The sequence below is a fragment of the Meles meles genome, chromosome 1 (genome assembly GCF_922984935.1).
Source record: "Meles meles chromosome 1, mMelMel3.1 paternal haplotype, whole genome shotgun sequence".
In the NCBI taxonomy this organism is placed as follows: domain Eukaryota; kingdom Metazoa; phylum Chordata; class Mammalia; order Carnivora; family Mustelidae; genus Meles; species Meles meles.
Window position 1 is genome coordinate 50,401,035 of NC_060066.1, and position 13,250 is coordinate 50,414,284.

Consider the following 13,250-nt stretch of genomic DNA (forward strand, 5'->3'; position numbering starts at 1 on the left):
AAACTGTTCCAAATTATGAGTCATATATATAAGAAAATACCACTTCTGCTAAGTTCTCACCACTATTCAAATACCTGTGGATTCAAAAAATTAAGTACATAAGCACTCTTCATCTGAGGATAGAAGTAATATGAGGAAACTGTTAGAATGTGGTTCAAAGAGGACATGTCTAGGATTCAGAGAATGTCACCTACAAAGGCAAAACGGGACGTGGAAAGGTCACTGTACTGACTTCCAGAGATAGGTCCCAGTCCTCGGTCTGGCATGACCAGTTGGGTGACCTTGGGTGTTGGTCTTCAGTTACTTCATCAATAAAGTGAAGCATTGGATTATATGTTCTCAATAGGTAATATTGGAATCACACCGAACACGTACTAGTACTCTAGTACCACAGAATCTCAATTTTCACGACAACCTTGTGGTGTTCATCCTATAGAATATTGAGCTTTTAAGTACTGTTTTCCTTAAGCAATGATTTTGCTCTCGCCATACTTGAGCCTTGAACAGCTGACCATGGTAAACACTTGGATTGTTCAACCTCTGATAATGTTTAAATACAATTCCAGCAATATAGGCATATTTCTCATCAAAAGGGCTTAATTTTTCTTATTACAAAAAAATGCTGACTTGTCTTGCAAACTCCATACAACACACAAAGCATCAAGAAGAAAATAGAAATTACTAGTAATCACATCACAAGATAGAATCACAGTTAACATTATGGAGTATACCCTTCCAGATGTTTATATATATATAAACACATGAATGCACACACAATTTTTATTATAAAAATGGCTCAACTATCATGCTCTTTTGAAACCTTATTTTTTTACTTAATAGATATCCTATATATCTTTGTATGTCAATAAACATAAATCTACACTACTATTTTTAATTGCTCAAGTTTTCTACTCTAAGCATGTTATATAAATTATTTAACAATTCCTTGGTGAGTTGATACTATTTATCAAGATTTAGCACCAGTCTACAGTAGTAAAATGAAGACTGGGTAAACTAGCTGAATAATTCCACTTTCCTGAAAATGTTCACCAAAGATGTATTACCAATTAACTCAACTACGTTTCTGGTGTTTCTTTTCCTATTTCGCTTGAGCAAAGACAAATTATTAAATTATTGAGAATAAAAGTCCTGCATTGGGCTCCCAGCTCAGTAAGGAGCTTCTCCCTCTGCCTGCCACTTCCCTTGCTTCTGTTCTATCCGACCAAAAAAAGAAAAAAAAAAAAAATCCTAAAAAAAAGTCTCCATTCTCTAACCTATGCTAGTCATTTAATTGCAGAATCAAGAAAATTCACACTAAGATAGGGATGATATCTGGGGGGCTCAGTTGGTTAAGCCTCTGCCTTCACCTCAGGTCATGATCCCAGGGTCCTAGGATCAAGTCCCGCATCAGGCTCCAGCTCAGTGGGGAGTCTGCTTCATCCTCTACCCCTCCCCTGCTTGTGCTCTCTCTCTCTCATGTAAATAAATAAATCTTTTTAAAAATTCACACTAGGACACATCTATTAAGTTTCCATCATTACCATTTAGTTGAAGCCTAAAATATTTCTTGTACAGCACTAGCCAGGAGGGGAGGCAGAGGTGATGGAGGCAACGGTCTGTCACCACACCCCACAGAGACAGGTTCATGCATCATATGCAAGCAGCCATGTCTTTCCACAGATGATACTTTGAGGGGTACAGATGGGCAAGATAAGACAAATATTTACAACCTACTATTATTCATATTTCATTAGACCGGATTATAGCTAGAGCCAGATGAGACTTGAATAATTCTCTGGGAGAGCCAAGCAGTGGAGGTAAATAAAATCTAACCTCCAGAGCCACAGGGAAAACACTCAGCCTTCTGCAGATCATGGGGATCAGGTCTATCCAGAATGGTTTCTCCCGATGGCTGTGCAGGAATCCCAAGGCCTGAATCAGGGCACCAGCTTGCTGGCCTCAGCAAGCACAGCTCGCCTCCCAGTGACGCTGCCCATTCCTTTGAAGAGCTTGGCTTTTTTTTTTTTTTCTTTTTTAAGATTTTGTTTATTTATTTGAGAAAGAGAAAGGGAGGCAGGTGCAGGGGTAGGGGCAGGGGAGAGAGAGAGAGAAGGAGCAGGGGAAGGGGCAGGGATCCCCAGGACCCCAGGACTGTGACCTGAGCCAAAGGCAGATGCTTAACCAACTGAACCACCCAGGCGCCCCTCCCACCCTCCTTTGAGTCTTCTGCAAGCAGGTCATGGCTCCATACCTCTGTAACACCTTAACCTCACTGGAATTTCTCTAGATCTTTCTCTGACCTGCCTGCGCATTTTGGTGAGATTCACTGAGCCTATCCTGGTGTCTCACCAAACTCCTTCCCTTTCTGGCTCTGGATCTCCCTCCGGATCACTCAGTCTGGCTATGTAGCGCTGCGTCTGCCAGTCCCTGCTCAGATCTGCTTCTCTCGGCTCTGGTGTCCTCCACCACCGCACTAACCTCCAACTGCACACTGCGGGCTGGCCCTTACCAGTCTCGCCACTCTCTGGGCCCCTGGGCTTCTTGCAGACGGAAAAATCTGCCACTCTGTTACGAAGGCTGATATCATCTACACGAGTCCTGGCAGGAGTCTCCCCAGATGAGCCTGAAGGCTGAGGAGGGTGTGATCTGTTTTGCTGGTTTTCTTGGCTCTAATACTGAAATTTAAACGTCCTTATAGAGCAACCCCAGTAAGCAGAAATACCTTTTCTAATGTTTTGTAAATCACTTTGCTTATGTCACTCTAGAGCTTAAAAGTCTAATAGTCCTCCACTCCCTCCCAAAGCTGGATAATAAAAGTAAAATCTCCCTTACAGAACATGGTGGGCCAGGTATGGCACTAAGCCCCCGCACACACACCTTGTATCCCCATTTCAAAGATGAGGCACCTGAGGGACAACTAAGAAGTTTCAGTAAAGAAGCCATTCGGCAAATAAGTCCTACACTAACCACAGCACTGTATTGCATCTCTATTTTTTATTTCTATTTTCCCCTAATCTCTTTTCATTAACTTTTTATTATGGAAACTTTCAAACACACATAAAGCTAGAAAGAGCAACCGCCTAAGTCACCACACACTCAGCACCCAGCTTCACCCATCGTTAACACACAGGCACCTTCATGTATCCACACTCTCCTTCTCTTCCCGCCTCCCCTCAGGCCCCCACTGGATTACTTTGAAACGAATCCTGAATATCATGTCCTTTCAGGTGTAAACAATTAAAAATCAATCTCTAAAACAGGTAACATGTCTAACTCTATTAAGGCTTCCACAACAAACTAGGTAGCCTGGCTCTGGAACCACCGGGGGCCGACTAACTAGATTGTCTCCGATTACAACCCACATGGGGCCCACTCGAAGCCAGTTTTGCGAAGGGGGGTCCCAGAGTACCTGAATGAAAAGACTTGGGGGAGATTCTTAAAACTTCAGGTTACTGATCCTCACCCCCAGACGTTCTGTGTGAGAATTTCTGATAATGCCCAAGGATTCACATTTTTTATAAGCTTCCCTAGGTGATTGTTGCATACACTAAAGTCTGAGAACCTTAGGTACAAAGGTGCCCACACTTTCTGCACCCCCTTTTGTTGACTTTAGTTATAGCGTCCTTTCTTGAAACTGCTCCTTTTCCTTTACTACATCCAACCAGTCACTGCCCTTTTCCTAGCCCAGATATCAGCTCTTTCAAGAAGTCTTTTCCTGATTTCTCCTACAAAATAGTCTCTCCCCTGTTGAACTCCCGTTACACCTTATTTCTCTTACATACCAAGCACAGCCACTGTGTTACTGTTTTTTTTTTAAGATTTTATTTATTTATTTGACAGAGAAAGATCACAAGCAGGCAGAGAGGCAGGCAGAGAGAGAGCCTGATGTGGGACTCGATCCCAGGATCCCAGGATCCCGGGATCCCAGGATCCCAGGACCCTGAGATCATGACCTGAGCCGAAGGCAGCGGCTTAACCCACTGAGCCACCCAGGCGCCCTGTGTTACTGTTTTTTATGCATTTATTTTATCTTGTCTGTTAGATTATAAACTACTTGAGGACAAGGGACATTTTTAACACTTCTTTGTATCTTTTGCATTATGCCTTGCAAGAGTTAGCAATTATTAAATAATTCTAGAATTGACTTGTACTCTCCTATAATTTAGAACTTTAATTTCAAAGCTAATTATACAGAGTTTTTTTAAATATAGGTCAAAATTAATGTTCAAGTGAATGAATTCTTTCCCCATTTCCCATTGAGTCTAAAGATGCAGAAGTTAAGAAGAGCATTCCCAGATCACTATCATTAATTACATAATATGGCATTTTACTATTTTAAAAGGACATTAGGTGTTGCTTCCAGATCTGTTGGACTAAGATCCTACAGACAACCTCCCTATAGAAAACTCTAAAACCCAGACATAAATACAAAAAAGCGACAAGTCACAGGTCCTAGAGAGCAAAGAGAAGCAGAGGGACTCAGGTGGGTAGTTTGTGCTCACGTGAAGGGCAGATGGGAGCTCTACAAGTGAGTTCCTATCTCTCCCAGCTTTTCACCTGAGCTGAGTAGAGTCTGCAAGGTGCACAAAGCTGCAGCAGAGGCAGGGTGAGGATCCTCAAACTCTATAGCCAAGAACCACATATGGCTGTACTGAGACCAGAGCTGCTGCACAAGAAAGAAAATTTGCAGTTCAAGTGCTGCCAAAAAAAAAAAAAAAAAAAAAAAAATTGCCTACTTACACAAGGGAAATAACATTCATCAGAAAAAAAAAACCAAATCCAGAATCTCTACCACTTCATATTCATCACACCTAGAATACTATAAAAAATTATTTAACAAAGAAGCAAGAAAATGGAACACATTCTCAAAAAAAGAAACATCAACAGTTCGACCCAAGATGAACCAAATTAGGAACTTACAAGGTTTTTTTGTTTGGTTTGGGTTTTTTTTTTAAATAAAGATTTTATTTATGTGTGAGAGAGAGAGAGCACGTGTGAAAGCAAGAGAGCACAAGCAGCAGGAAGGAGCAGAGGGAGAGAGGGAAGAAGACTCCCTGCTGAGCAGAGAGCCCGATGCGGGACTTGATTCCAGAACCCTGAGATCATGACCTGAGCTGAAAGGCAGATGCTTAACCAACTGAGCCACCCAGGCACCCACAAGGTTTTTTGTTTGTTTGTTTGTTTGTTTGTTTGTTTGTTTGTTTTTTAATGACTACTTTAACTACCTGAGGTTTGTATATTAAACACAAAGCATCTTTAATGCAGAGTAGTGGGAAGTCTCAGCAGAAAAATAAATACAATAAAATGGAAGAAAACAGAAAATGTAGAATTGAAATAGAGAATTGCTAAAACAAAAAATTACCTGGTAGACTTAACAGTCAAATTGACATGACAGAGGAAAGAGCAAATGAACTTGAATATAGATCAATAGAAATTATCCATAGTGAAGAACAGAGATTTAAAAAAATTATCTAAAAATTAGTCTTGGTGAAATGAGAGAGGGAGGAAAACCATAAGAGACTCTTAACTACAGGAAACAAACTGAGGGTTGCTGGAGGGGAGGGTGGTGGGGGGATGGGGTAAGCGGACGATGGGCATTAAGGAGGGCACATGGTGTGATGAGCGCTGGGTTACATGCAACTGATGAAACACTGACCTCTACTTCTGAAACTAATAATATACTACATGTTAATTAAATTGGATTTAAATAAAAACTATCTTTTAAAATAGCATCTTGGGGATCTGTTAGATGATATTAAAAGGTTAAATATATGTGTAATTGAAATATCAGAAGGAAAGGAAGAGAAAATGGAGCACAGCATACCTAAAAGTTAACTCATAAATCATCATGAAATGTGAGAGCTACAACCATTACTTAGAGTATGAAAAAAAAATCTTTGGCATATAGTTAGGCAAAGATTTCTTAAAACAGGACACCAAAAGCACAAACTATAAGGGATAAACTGATAAAAATGGACTATATCAAGGTTAAGAACTTTTGCTCTTCAAAAGACAGAGTTTTTAAAAAAGGCAACCAATAGACTAGGAGAAAAGTTTGGCAAAACATGTATTTTAAAAAGGGCGTTATCCTTATTGTATATGGAACCTTTGCAATTCAATAATAAAAACACGAACACCCAATTTAAAAAGGGAAAAATTATTTCAACAGATATTTCACAAAAGAAGATATGTGCACAGCCCACAAGCACCTGAAAAAAAGCTCAACATTACTAGTCACCAGATAAATGCAAATTTGAAAAATCACATATGCCCACGAGAATGGCCGAAGTTCAAAAGACTGACAACACCAAGTGCTGACAAGGATGTGGAAGAACTTAGAAATCTCTGAGGGGTACAGATGGGCAATATAAGAGCAAACCCAGTAAACAAAAATAGCTTTTCTAATGTTATTGCTGGTAACAATGGAAGATGGAACAGCCAGGTTAAAGGACAATATGGGGACGCCTGGGTGGCTCAGAGGGTTAAAGCCTCTGCCTTCGGCTCAGGTCATGATCCCAGGGTCCTGGATCGAGCGCCGCATCGGGCTCTCTGCTTAGCGGGGAGTCTGCTTCTCCCTCTCTCTGCCTGCCTCTCTGCATACTTGTGATCTCTGTCTGTTAAATAAATAAATAAAATCTTTTAAAAAAATAAATAAAATAAAGGACAATATGGCTGTACCTTATACAGTTAAACATGTAAGTGCTAGCTATGGCCACAGAACATGAAAATATGTGTCCACACAAGATTGTATGTGCCAATTATCCCTAACTTCCAAATATGTACAGCTGTTATTCAGAATAGCCCCAAACTGGAAGCAACCCAAATATTCATCAATTGGTAAATAGATTTTTTTTAAAGTTGGTATATCATAGAATATGAATAAATTTAAAGTAAGATAGTATATCATAGAAAATGAATATTCTAGGAATATAGAATATTCCTCAGTAACAAAAATTGTCAGTGAAACTCAAAAACATTATGCTAAGTAAAAGAAGTCAAACACAAAAATCGACATACTGTATGATTCTATTTAAATAAAATTCTAGAAAAGGCAGAATCCTCATGACAGCATCTCAGAGACTGCCCAGGGCCATGGGTGAGAAAGAGGTGGAGTGCAAAGAAGCATAATGAAATATTTTGGCAGAGGGATCTATTTTATAACTTGATCTAGTGGTTGCTGCATGGTAATATACGATAACAGAAACCATCAACTGCACATTAAACTCATGAATTACTGTACGGCAATCTCATAACAAAAGACAAAGAGAATTTTTTTTTCAAAAGAGCATAGAATTAAAACCAAGTATTTTGCACATTGAATTCAGCAGAGAGACAATTTAGATAATTTAGGATAACCCAAAGAAACTTAGCAGAACAGCTAGCCTTCCAAAGAGAATGACAGATCTATTATCAAAACTATCTGAAAACAGCATATCTGTTTACTGGTCTGGCAGTTAAATTAAGCATTCCAATAAATGACTCTGGGAACTAAAATGGGTTTGAATCAAATAAAAGAAAATGAAAACCATGTGGTTACCCTTGTGGTCAAACAGTGACTGGGCAAGAAATAGCAGTAGAAAAAAAACCTAGAAAAAAAAAATTGGCACTAACTAACTAAAAAAAGAATTTAATCTTCATGGCTAGTGACATTATATGGTAGAATTGAAAAATACATAAAACAATGTGTTTCGGGGACTTCAAAAATAAAGAGCAGCCAAAACTGGGATTAGAAATTATCTTTCAGGGGGCGCCTGGGTGGCTCAGTGGTTTAAGCCTCTGCCTTCGGCTCAGGTCATGATCTCAGGGTCCTGGGATCGAGCCCTGCATCGGGCTCTCTGCTCAGTGGGGAGCCTGTTTCTCCCTCTCTCTCTGCCTGCCTCTCTGCCTGCCTCTCTCTGCCTACTTGTGACATCTCTCTCTGTCAAATAAAAAAAAAAAAAAAAGAAATTATCTTTCAGGAAGTAATTCTTAAGTAAGTGGTATACTCAAAAGACACGTTCAGGGGCGCCTGGGTGGCTCAGTGGTTTAGGCTGCTGCCTTCGGCTCAGGTCATGATCTCAGGGACCTGGGATCGAGCCCCGCATTGGGCTCTCTGCTCGGCAGGGAGCCTGCTTCCCTCTCACTCTCTCTGCCTGCCTCTCTGCCTACTTGTGATCTCTCTCTGTCAAATAAATAAATAAAATCTTAAAAAAAAAAAAATATTTAAAAAAAAAAAGACACGTTCATTTCACTTTATATAAAAGAGATAAACACTGAATAATCATCTCAACCCTCTCATGTTTTAGGTTTTCTTAATAACCTTATTATTTTAGAATAGTTCTAGATTTATAGGATTATTGCAAAGAGTACAAATGGTTCTCATAAGCCCCACACTCAGTGTGCCCTATTACAAATCTCTTACATTAGCGTGGTACATTATTCACAATTGGTGAAACAGTGTTAATATATTCTCACTAACTGAAGTCCATTCTTTATTAAGATTTCCTTTGTTTTTACCTAATGTCTTTTTCTGTTCCAGGATCGCACCAGGAAACATTACACTCAGTAATCATATCTCCTTGAGCATTTCTTGATGATGACAATTTCTCAGATTTACCTTGCTTTTGATCACCTTTACAGTTTTGAGGAGTACTGACAGGCTGTTTTGCAGAAGCTCCCTCAGCTGGGCTTTGTCTGATGTTTTTCTCACAGTTAGACTGGGATTGGACTTCTGAAATATCTTTTGCTTCATTCTTTAACTCTTAAAATCACCATAATATCATATTAAAATAATTTGGTTTATTATTCAGATAATCATTTCCATCTGATTAAAAATGAAAATGTCTGGGCACCTGCCTGGATGGCTCAGATGGCTAAGAGTCTGCCTCCAGCTTAAGTCATGATTCTGGGGTCCTGAGATGGGCCGTGTCCAGCTCCCTGCTCAGCAGGGAATCTGGTTCTCCCTCTGTCTCTTCCCCTCCCCCTACTGTGCTCTTTCATTCTCTCTTTCTCTGTCTCAAATAAATAAATAAAATATTTTTTAAAAATAAAAATGTCTAGAAGTATTCATGCTAGAGTAGATGTAAGTGAATTTAAGTAGATCTCAGTGAATTATCAAGCATACTAAAGCTCTAAAGTATAATTATTATTTTATATACTCTACCTTATTAAAAACCGCACTAATAATTATTTTTAAGTAACCGAGCCTCAAATTAGATACAGTAGTGAAATCACAGCTAGGCAGGCATAATTCCTAAACTTACAGAGGGTCATTTTTGATTAAGAGTTTTAAGTATCTTAAGGAACTAAATTATATATTTTGATATATTCTGTCCCAAATGGCAGGTGGATTTTAAAAAGTTAATTTCCAACTGGCTTTAAGAGATAAAAATATCCTTGAAATATGAGGAAAAACATGAACTCTTATTATTACCACCTTGATGTTATAATTTATTGTTACCCTCAGCTTGTTCAAATTTAACAAAGGAATGTAAAAATGAACAGTTTAGCATATGGAGAAAAGAAAAATGTACTCTGTTAGTAAGGCCACTGGATCAATGACAGGTCCTTTTTCTCATAACACAACGCACCCTATTTATGAGGGGAAAAGTCACAGGAATTTCCATGTCTGTCAAGCTCTGGACTTCAATCCAGACTTCTACAAAATGTTTTGATCAGTATGTCCCAGATTATTATTGGACTTTACTCCTAAAGATAAGGCCAATAGAAGTTGGACGTGTTCAACACTCCAAGGGAAAATGTTACCTGACATGACCTTGGCAACGAGCTCTAGGTGAACGAGCTCTAGTCTTCGGTGGGGGGGGGGGGGGGGGGGGGTCAAACATAAACAGCTAGGCAGGTGGGCAAGCCCAGAACAGATTACCTGCAAAAGTTACCAGCCTGTGTTCTTGCTAAGATGGTGCAGCAAGTAATTTAAAAAGGAAAACAAAAAGCAAAGAAAACCCAGTCAGCACAACATCCACAGAAGACACCACATCCACCTGTCTGGTTAGGTCGGTCATACGGGTCGTAGACCCAAGCCGAGTTTCTGGGCATCCAAGCCAGCCTGAGCCTACAGACGGCTTGGCTTCTCATGGGGACTCCATACGTTTATCAGAAAAACAAGTGAGGCATTGTCTTCACTAAAACAGCACAGGTAGGCACCCAACAGCATCTCAGGAAATGCTTACAGCCCCTCAAGCAGCCCCACAAAAGTTCTGTCCGCAAAAGCCAAGAAACCCACTGCTGTGTCACTGCTCACTTTCTGACTGCGACATCTGTAGGAGGAACAGGTCTCAGGACTGAGGTCAAAAAGAAGAAAGTCCCCTTTTAAGAATAGCCTTTCTCCTAATTTTCCTGTTTATCTACCAGCCTGTTTATATTTCAGCCCATAAAAGAAAACAAGTATAGCCTTTAAAGTCACCTTCCTCAGTGTCTGTGTGCTCGTTACATTTCAAAGAACAGGGAGAGAAATCATCTAATCACAGAAGGTCAAATAAGAAAGGGACATAAGTTTTACCCAGTCCAACTACCTATCTGATTAATGAAGGGAAAACACAGGCTTCATCATGTCCCAGAAATCAAGGGCAGGATTTTTTTTTTAAGCTTTGATCCAGTTCTCCTCTAGTAAATCAGGATCAACCTTGAAGAAGCGACCTACCTGTTGAGAGCTGATATTTATAGGTTGTTTTAAAACAATCCATGTGACACTCTCAAGAAGAGGTGGGACTGTTAGGGAACCAGGATATGTCCAGTAGTCCCAGGATGGAGGAAGCAGGGATAATGGGTCAAAATTTGTGAATCGAGTTTGTTTACCCTGGTAGAGAAAAGAGAAATCCCACAAATTATAATGGGAGAGTTTGACACCGCCTCAAAAAAAAAAAAAAATGCATCCGATGAAAGACCATTGTGCTAGAATTCTTTAATTCATGGAATTATTTAGTATCTGCCTTTGTATCTTAAAAAAAAGTTTCTGTCTTAACCTAAAAATTTTAGATGAAGTAGCACATTCCCTAGATTTATTTAAGAACACAAGATTTGTTTAAAGTGTGTTGCAAGTTTTAGATGCTGATTATGCAACACTCCAATACCAGAAACTAATCATAGTTTTGTTAGTAATGACTTTAGGTAATTTAAGACCCCCTTCATAATTTTCAAAGGACAAATGGTAATAGGTTGATTCTGCTCTATTGATCAAGCATATTCCAAACCTGCTTCAAAACATATAGCATATGTCTAAGTTATTAGACATATGAACATATGCATCTGAACATATGTCTAAGTTATTAAAAGAAAGTAAGAAACTTCAGGAGAGAACAAGCAATACGTTAGTCATTAGCAAATAATATTTCACTTTACCTTTTCTTTAATAGAATCCAAAATGTCTGTAATCTTTTGCAGTTGAGAATTATGTTCACCAATCTGAAAGCACAAATTTTCAGAAGAAATGGTTACTGTAGCAGAACAGGTCTGGTTCACTCCATTTCAATAACTGGTTTTGAATTAAAAAAAAAAACCTACGCCAGCCCAGAACAAACAGAGATTGTTCTATAATGAAGCTGCCTTTTACCTGCTGGCATTATCAGGCTAGAAGAATCTGAACAAGGTAATGTTACAGGTTCCTTGGCTGAATTTTTTCTTTTTATTTGACAGAGATTACAAGTAGGCAGAAAGGCAGGCAGAGACGGGGGGGGGGGGGGGCAGGGGGGACGGGGAGCAGGCTCCCTGCTGAGCAGAGAGCCTGATGCGGGACTCAATCCCAGGACCCTGAGATCATGACCTGAGCTGAAGGCAGAGGCCTAAACCACTGAGCCACCCAGGCGCCCCCCTTGGCTGAATTTTAAGCTTGATTCCAAAACTAGTAGTAATAGCTATATAGTTTTTCAGCTTTATGAATGTTTAAGATACTGGTTAACTTAAGAGAAAGCTCCCTTAGGAAACTCTAACATAATACCATTCAACCAGATGTGACTTTCAGATCCTAGATCCAAACTGACTCTTGAGACATCAAAGTATTAAAAGTATTAAAAGAAAATATCTCCAGGGACGCCTGGGTGGCTCAGTTGGTTAAGCGGCTGCCTTCGGCTCAGGTCATGATCCCAGCGTTCTGGGATCGAGTCCCACATCGGGCTCCGTGCTCGGCAGGGAGCCTGCTTCTCTCTCTGTCTCTGCCTGCCACTCTGTCTGCCTGTGCTAGCTCTCACTCTCTCTCTCTGACAAAAAAATAAATAAAATCTTTTAAAAAAAGAAAATATCTCCAGCGACACCTGGGTGGCTCAGTCAGTTAGGCATCTGCCTTTCGCTCAGGTCATAATCCCAGGGTCCTGGGATCCAGTCCCACATGGGTTTCTTTGCTCAGCAGGGAGCCTGCTTCTTCCTCTCCTTCTCCCTCTGCTCCTTCTCCTGCATGTGCTCTCTCTCTCAAATAAATAAAAGAAAAGAATAAATCTCCCACTTTCAACCTAAAATGATTTAAGTTCCTGAACCAACATGATATATTATCAATGAGTAGAAATCATCATCAGAAAAATATATGTACCTCTTTTCATTATTATGGATGTCCTGAATCTACCTAAGGTTTTAAATCCTTCAGGATTAAAACATAATCTCTTGCCTCACTCGCATTCCTCTGCCACCAGCCTACTTGGCGGCCAAAGTGAAGAAGGCAGCCGCTGCCATTCATCCCACCCTCCGTTCTGCCCTGTACTTACCCCAATGCCAGTCCCAGCCCCAAGGGGTTACAACATCACACAGAGTCAGTGGCAGAGCAAAAGCGCCCGCCCTGCAAGAATGCGGTCACAGTGGGAGCTGAACGGCCCAACCCACTCACGGGGATTATAACAAGGACACTTGCTTCATCACGTGTGAATATGAGACAAAGGAAAAGACAACAACAGTTCTTAAAAATTGGTCAATGTGTTTGAGACAACAAACCACTGTGGTAAAACTAGTGCTTCAAGATTCAGGAACCTGAACTTCACTTGGTTTTGTATCTCTAAATACTGTGTCATCAGGAAGAACCTAGAATAAAGAATTCCTTCTCGAATCTCAGTTGTTACTCCTGCTACTATTGTTGTGGCTGTGGTTGCTACTGGTTTCTGTTCACATAAAAATGATCAAGGGACAATAAGAGAAGACATAAGACAATACTTCTAAGGTAGTTCTGGGCTGTTAGATAAATCATAAACTAAAACATAAATGTGTAATATAATTTCCAAAGGAAAACATTAAACTTAGGAGTTTACTATTAAAAATGGTAAGATTACACTTTC

General features: G+C 39.9%; 1 protein-coding gene across 1 annotated transcript in view; it reads right to left on the bottom strand.

Moving 5' to 3' along the window:
- Nucleotides 1-13,250, bottom strand: part of CA13 (carbonic anhydrase 13) — a 34,341-nt gene that overhangs the window by 2,342 nt on the left and 18,749 nt on the right. The window contains exons 5-6 of the mRNA XM_046028309.1: nt 11,338-11,400; nt 10,640-10,795 (exon numbers count right to left, since the gene is read on the bottom strand). Coding sequence (XP_045884265.1) covers nt 10,640-10,795; nt 11,338-11,400 — 219 coding nt within the window. The remainder of the gene's footprint in view (nt 1-10,639; nt 10,796-11,337; nt 11,401-13,250) is intronic.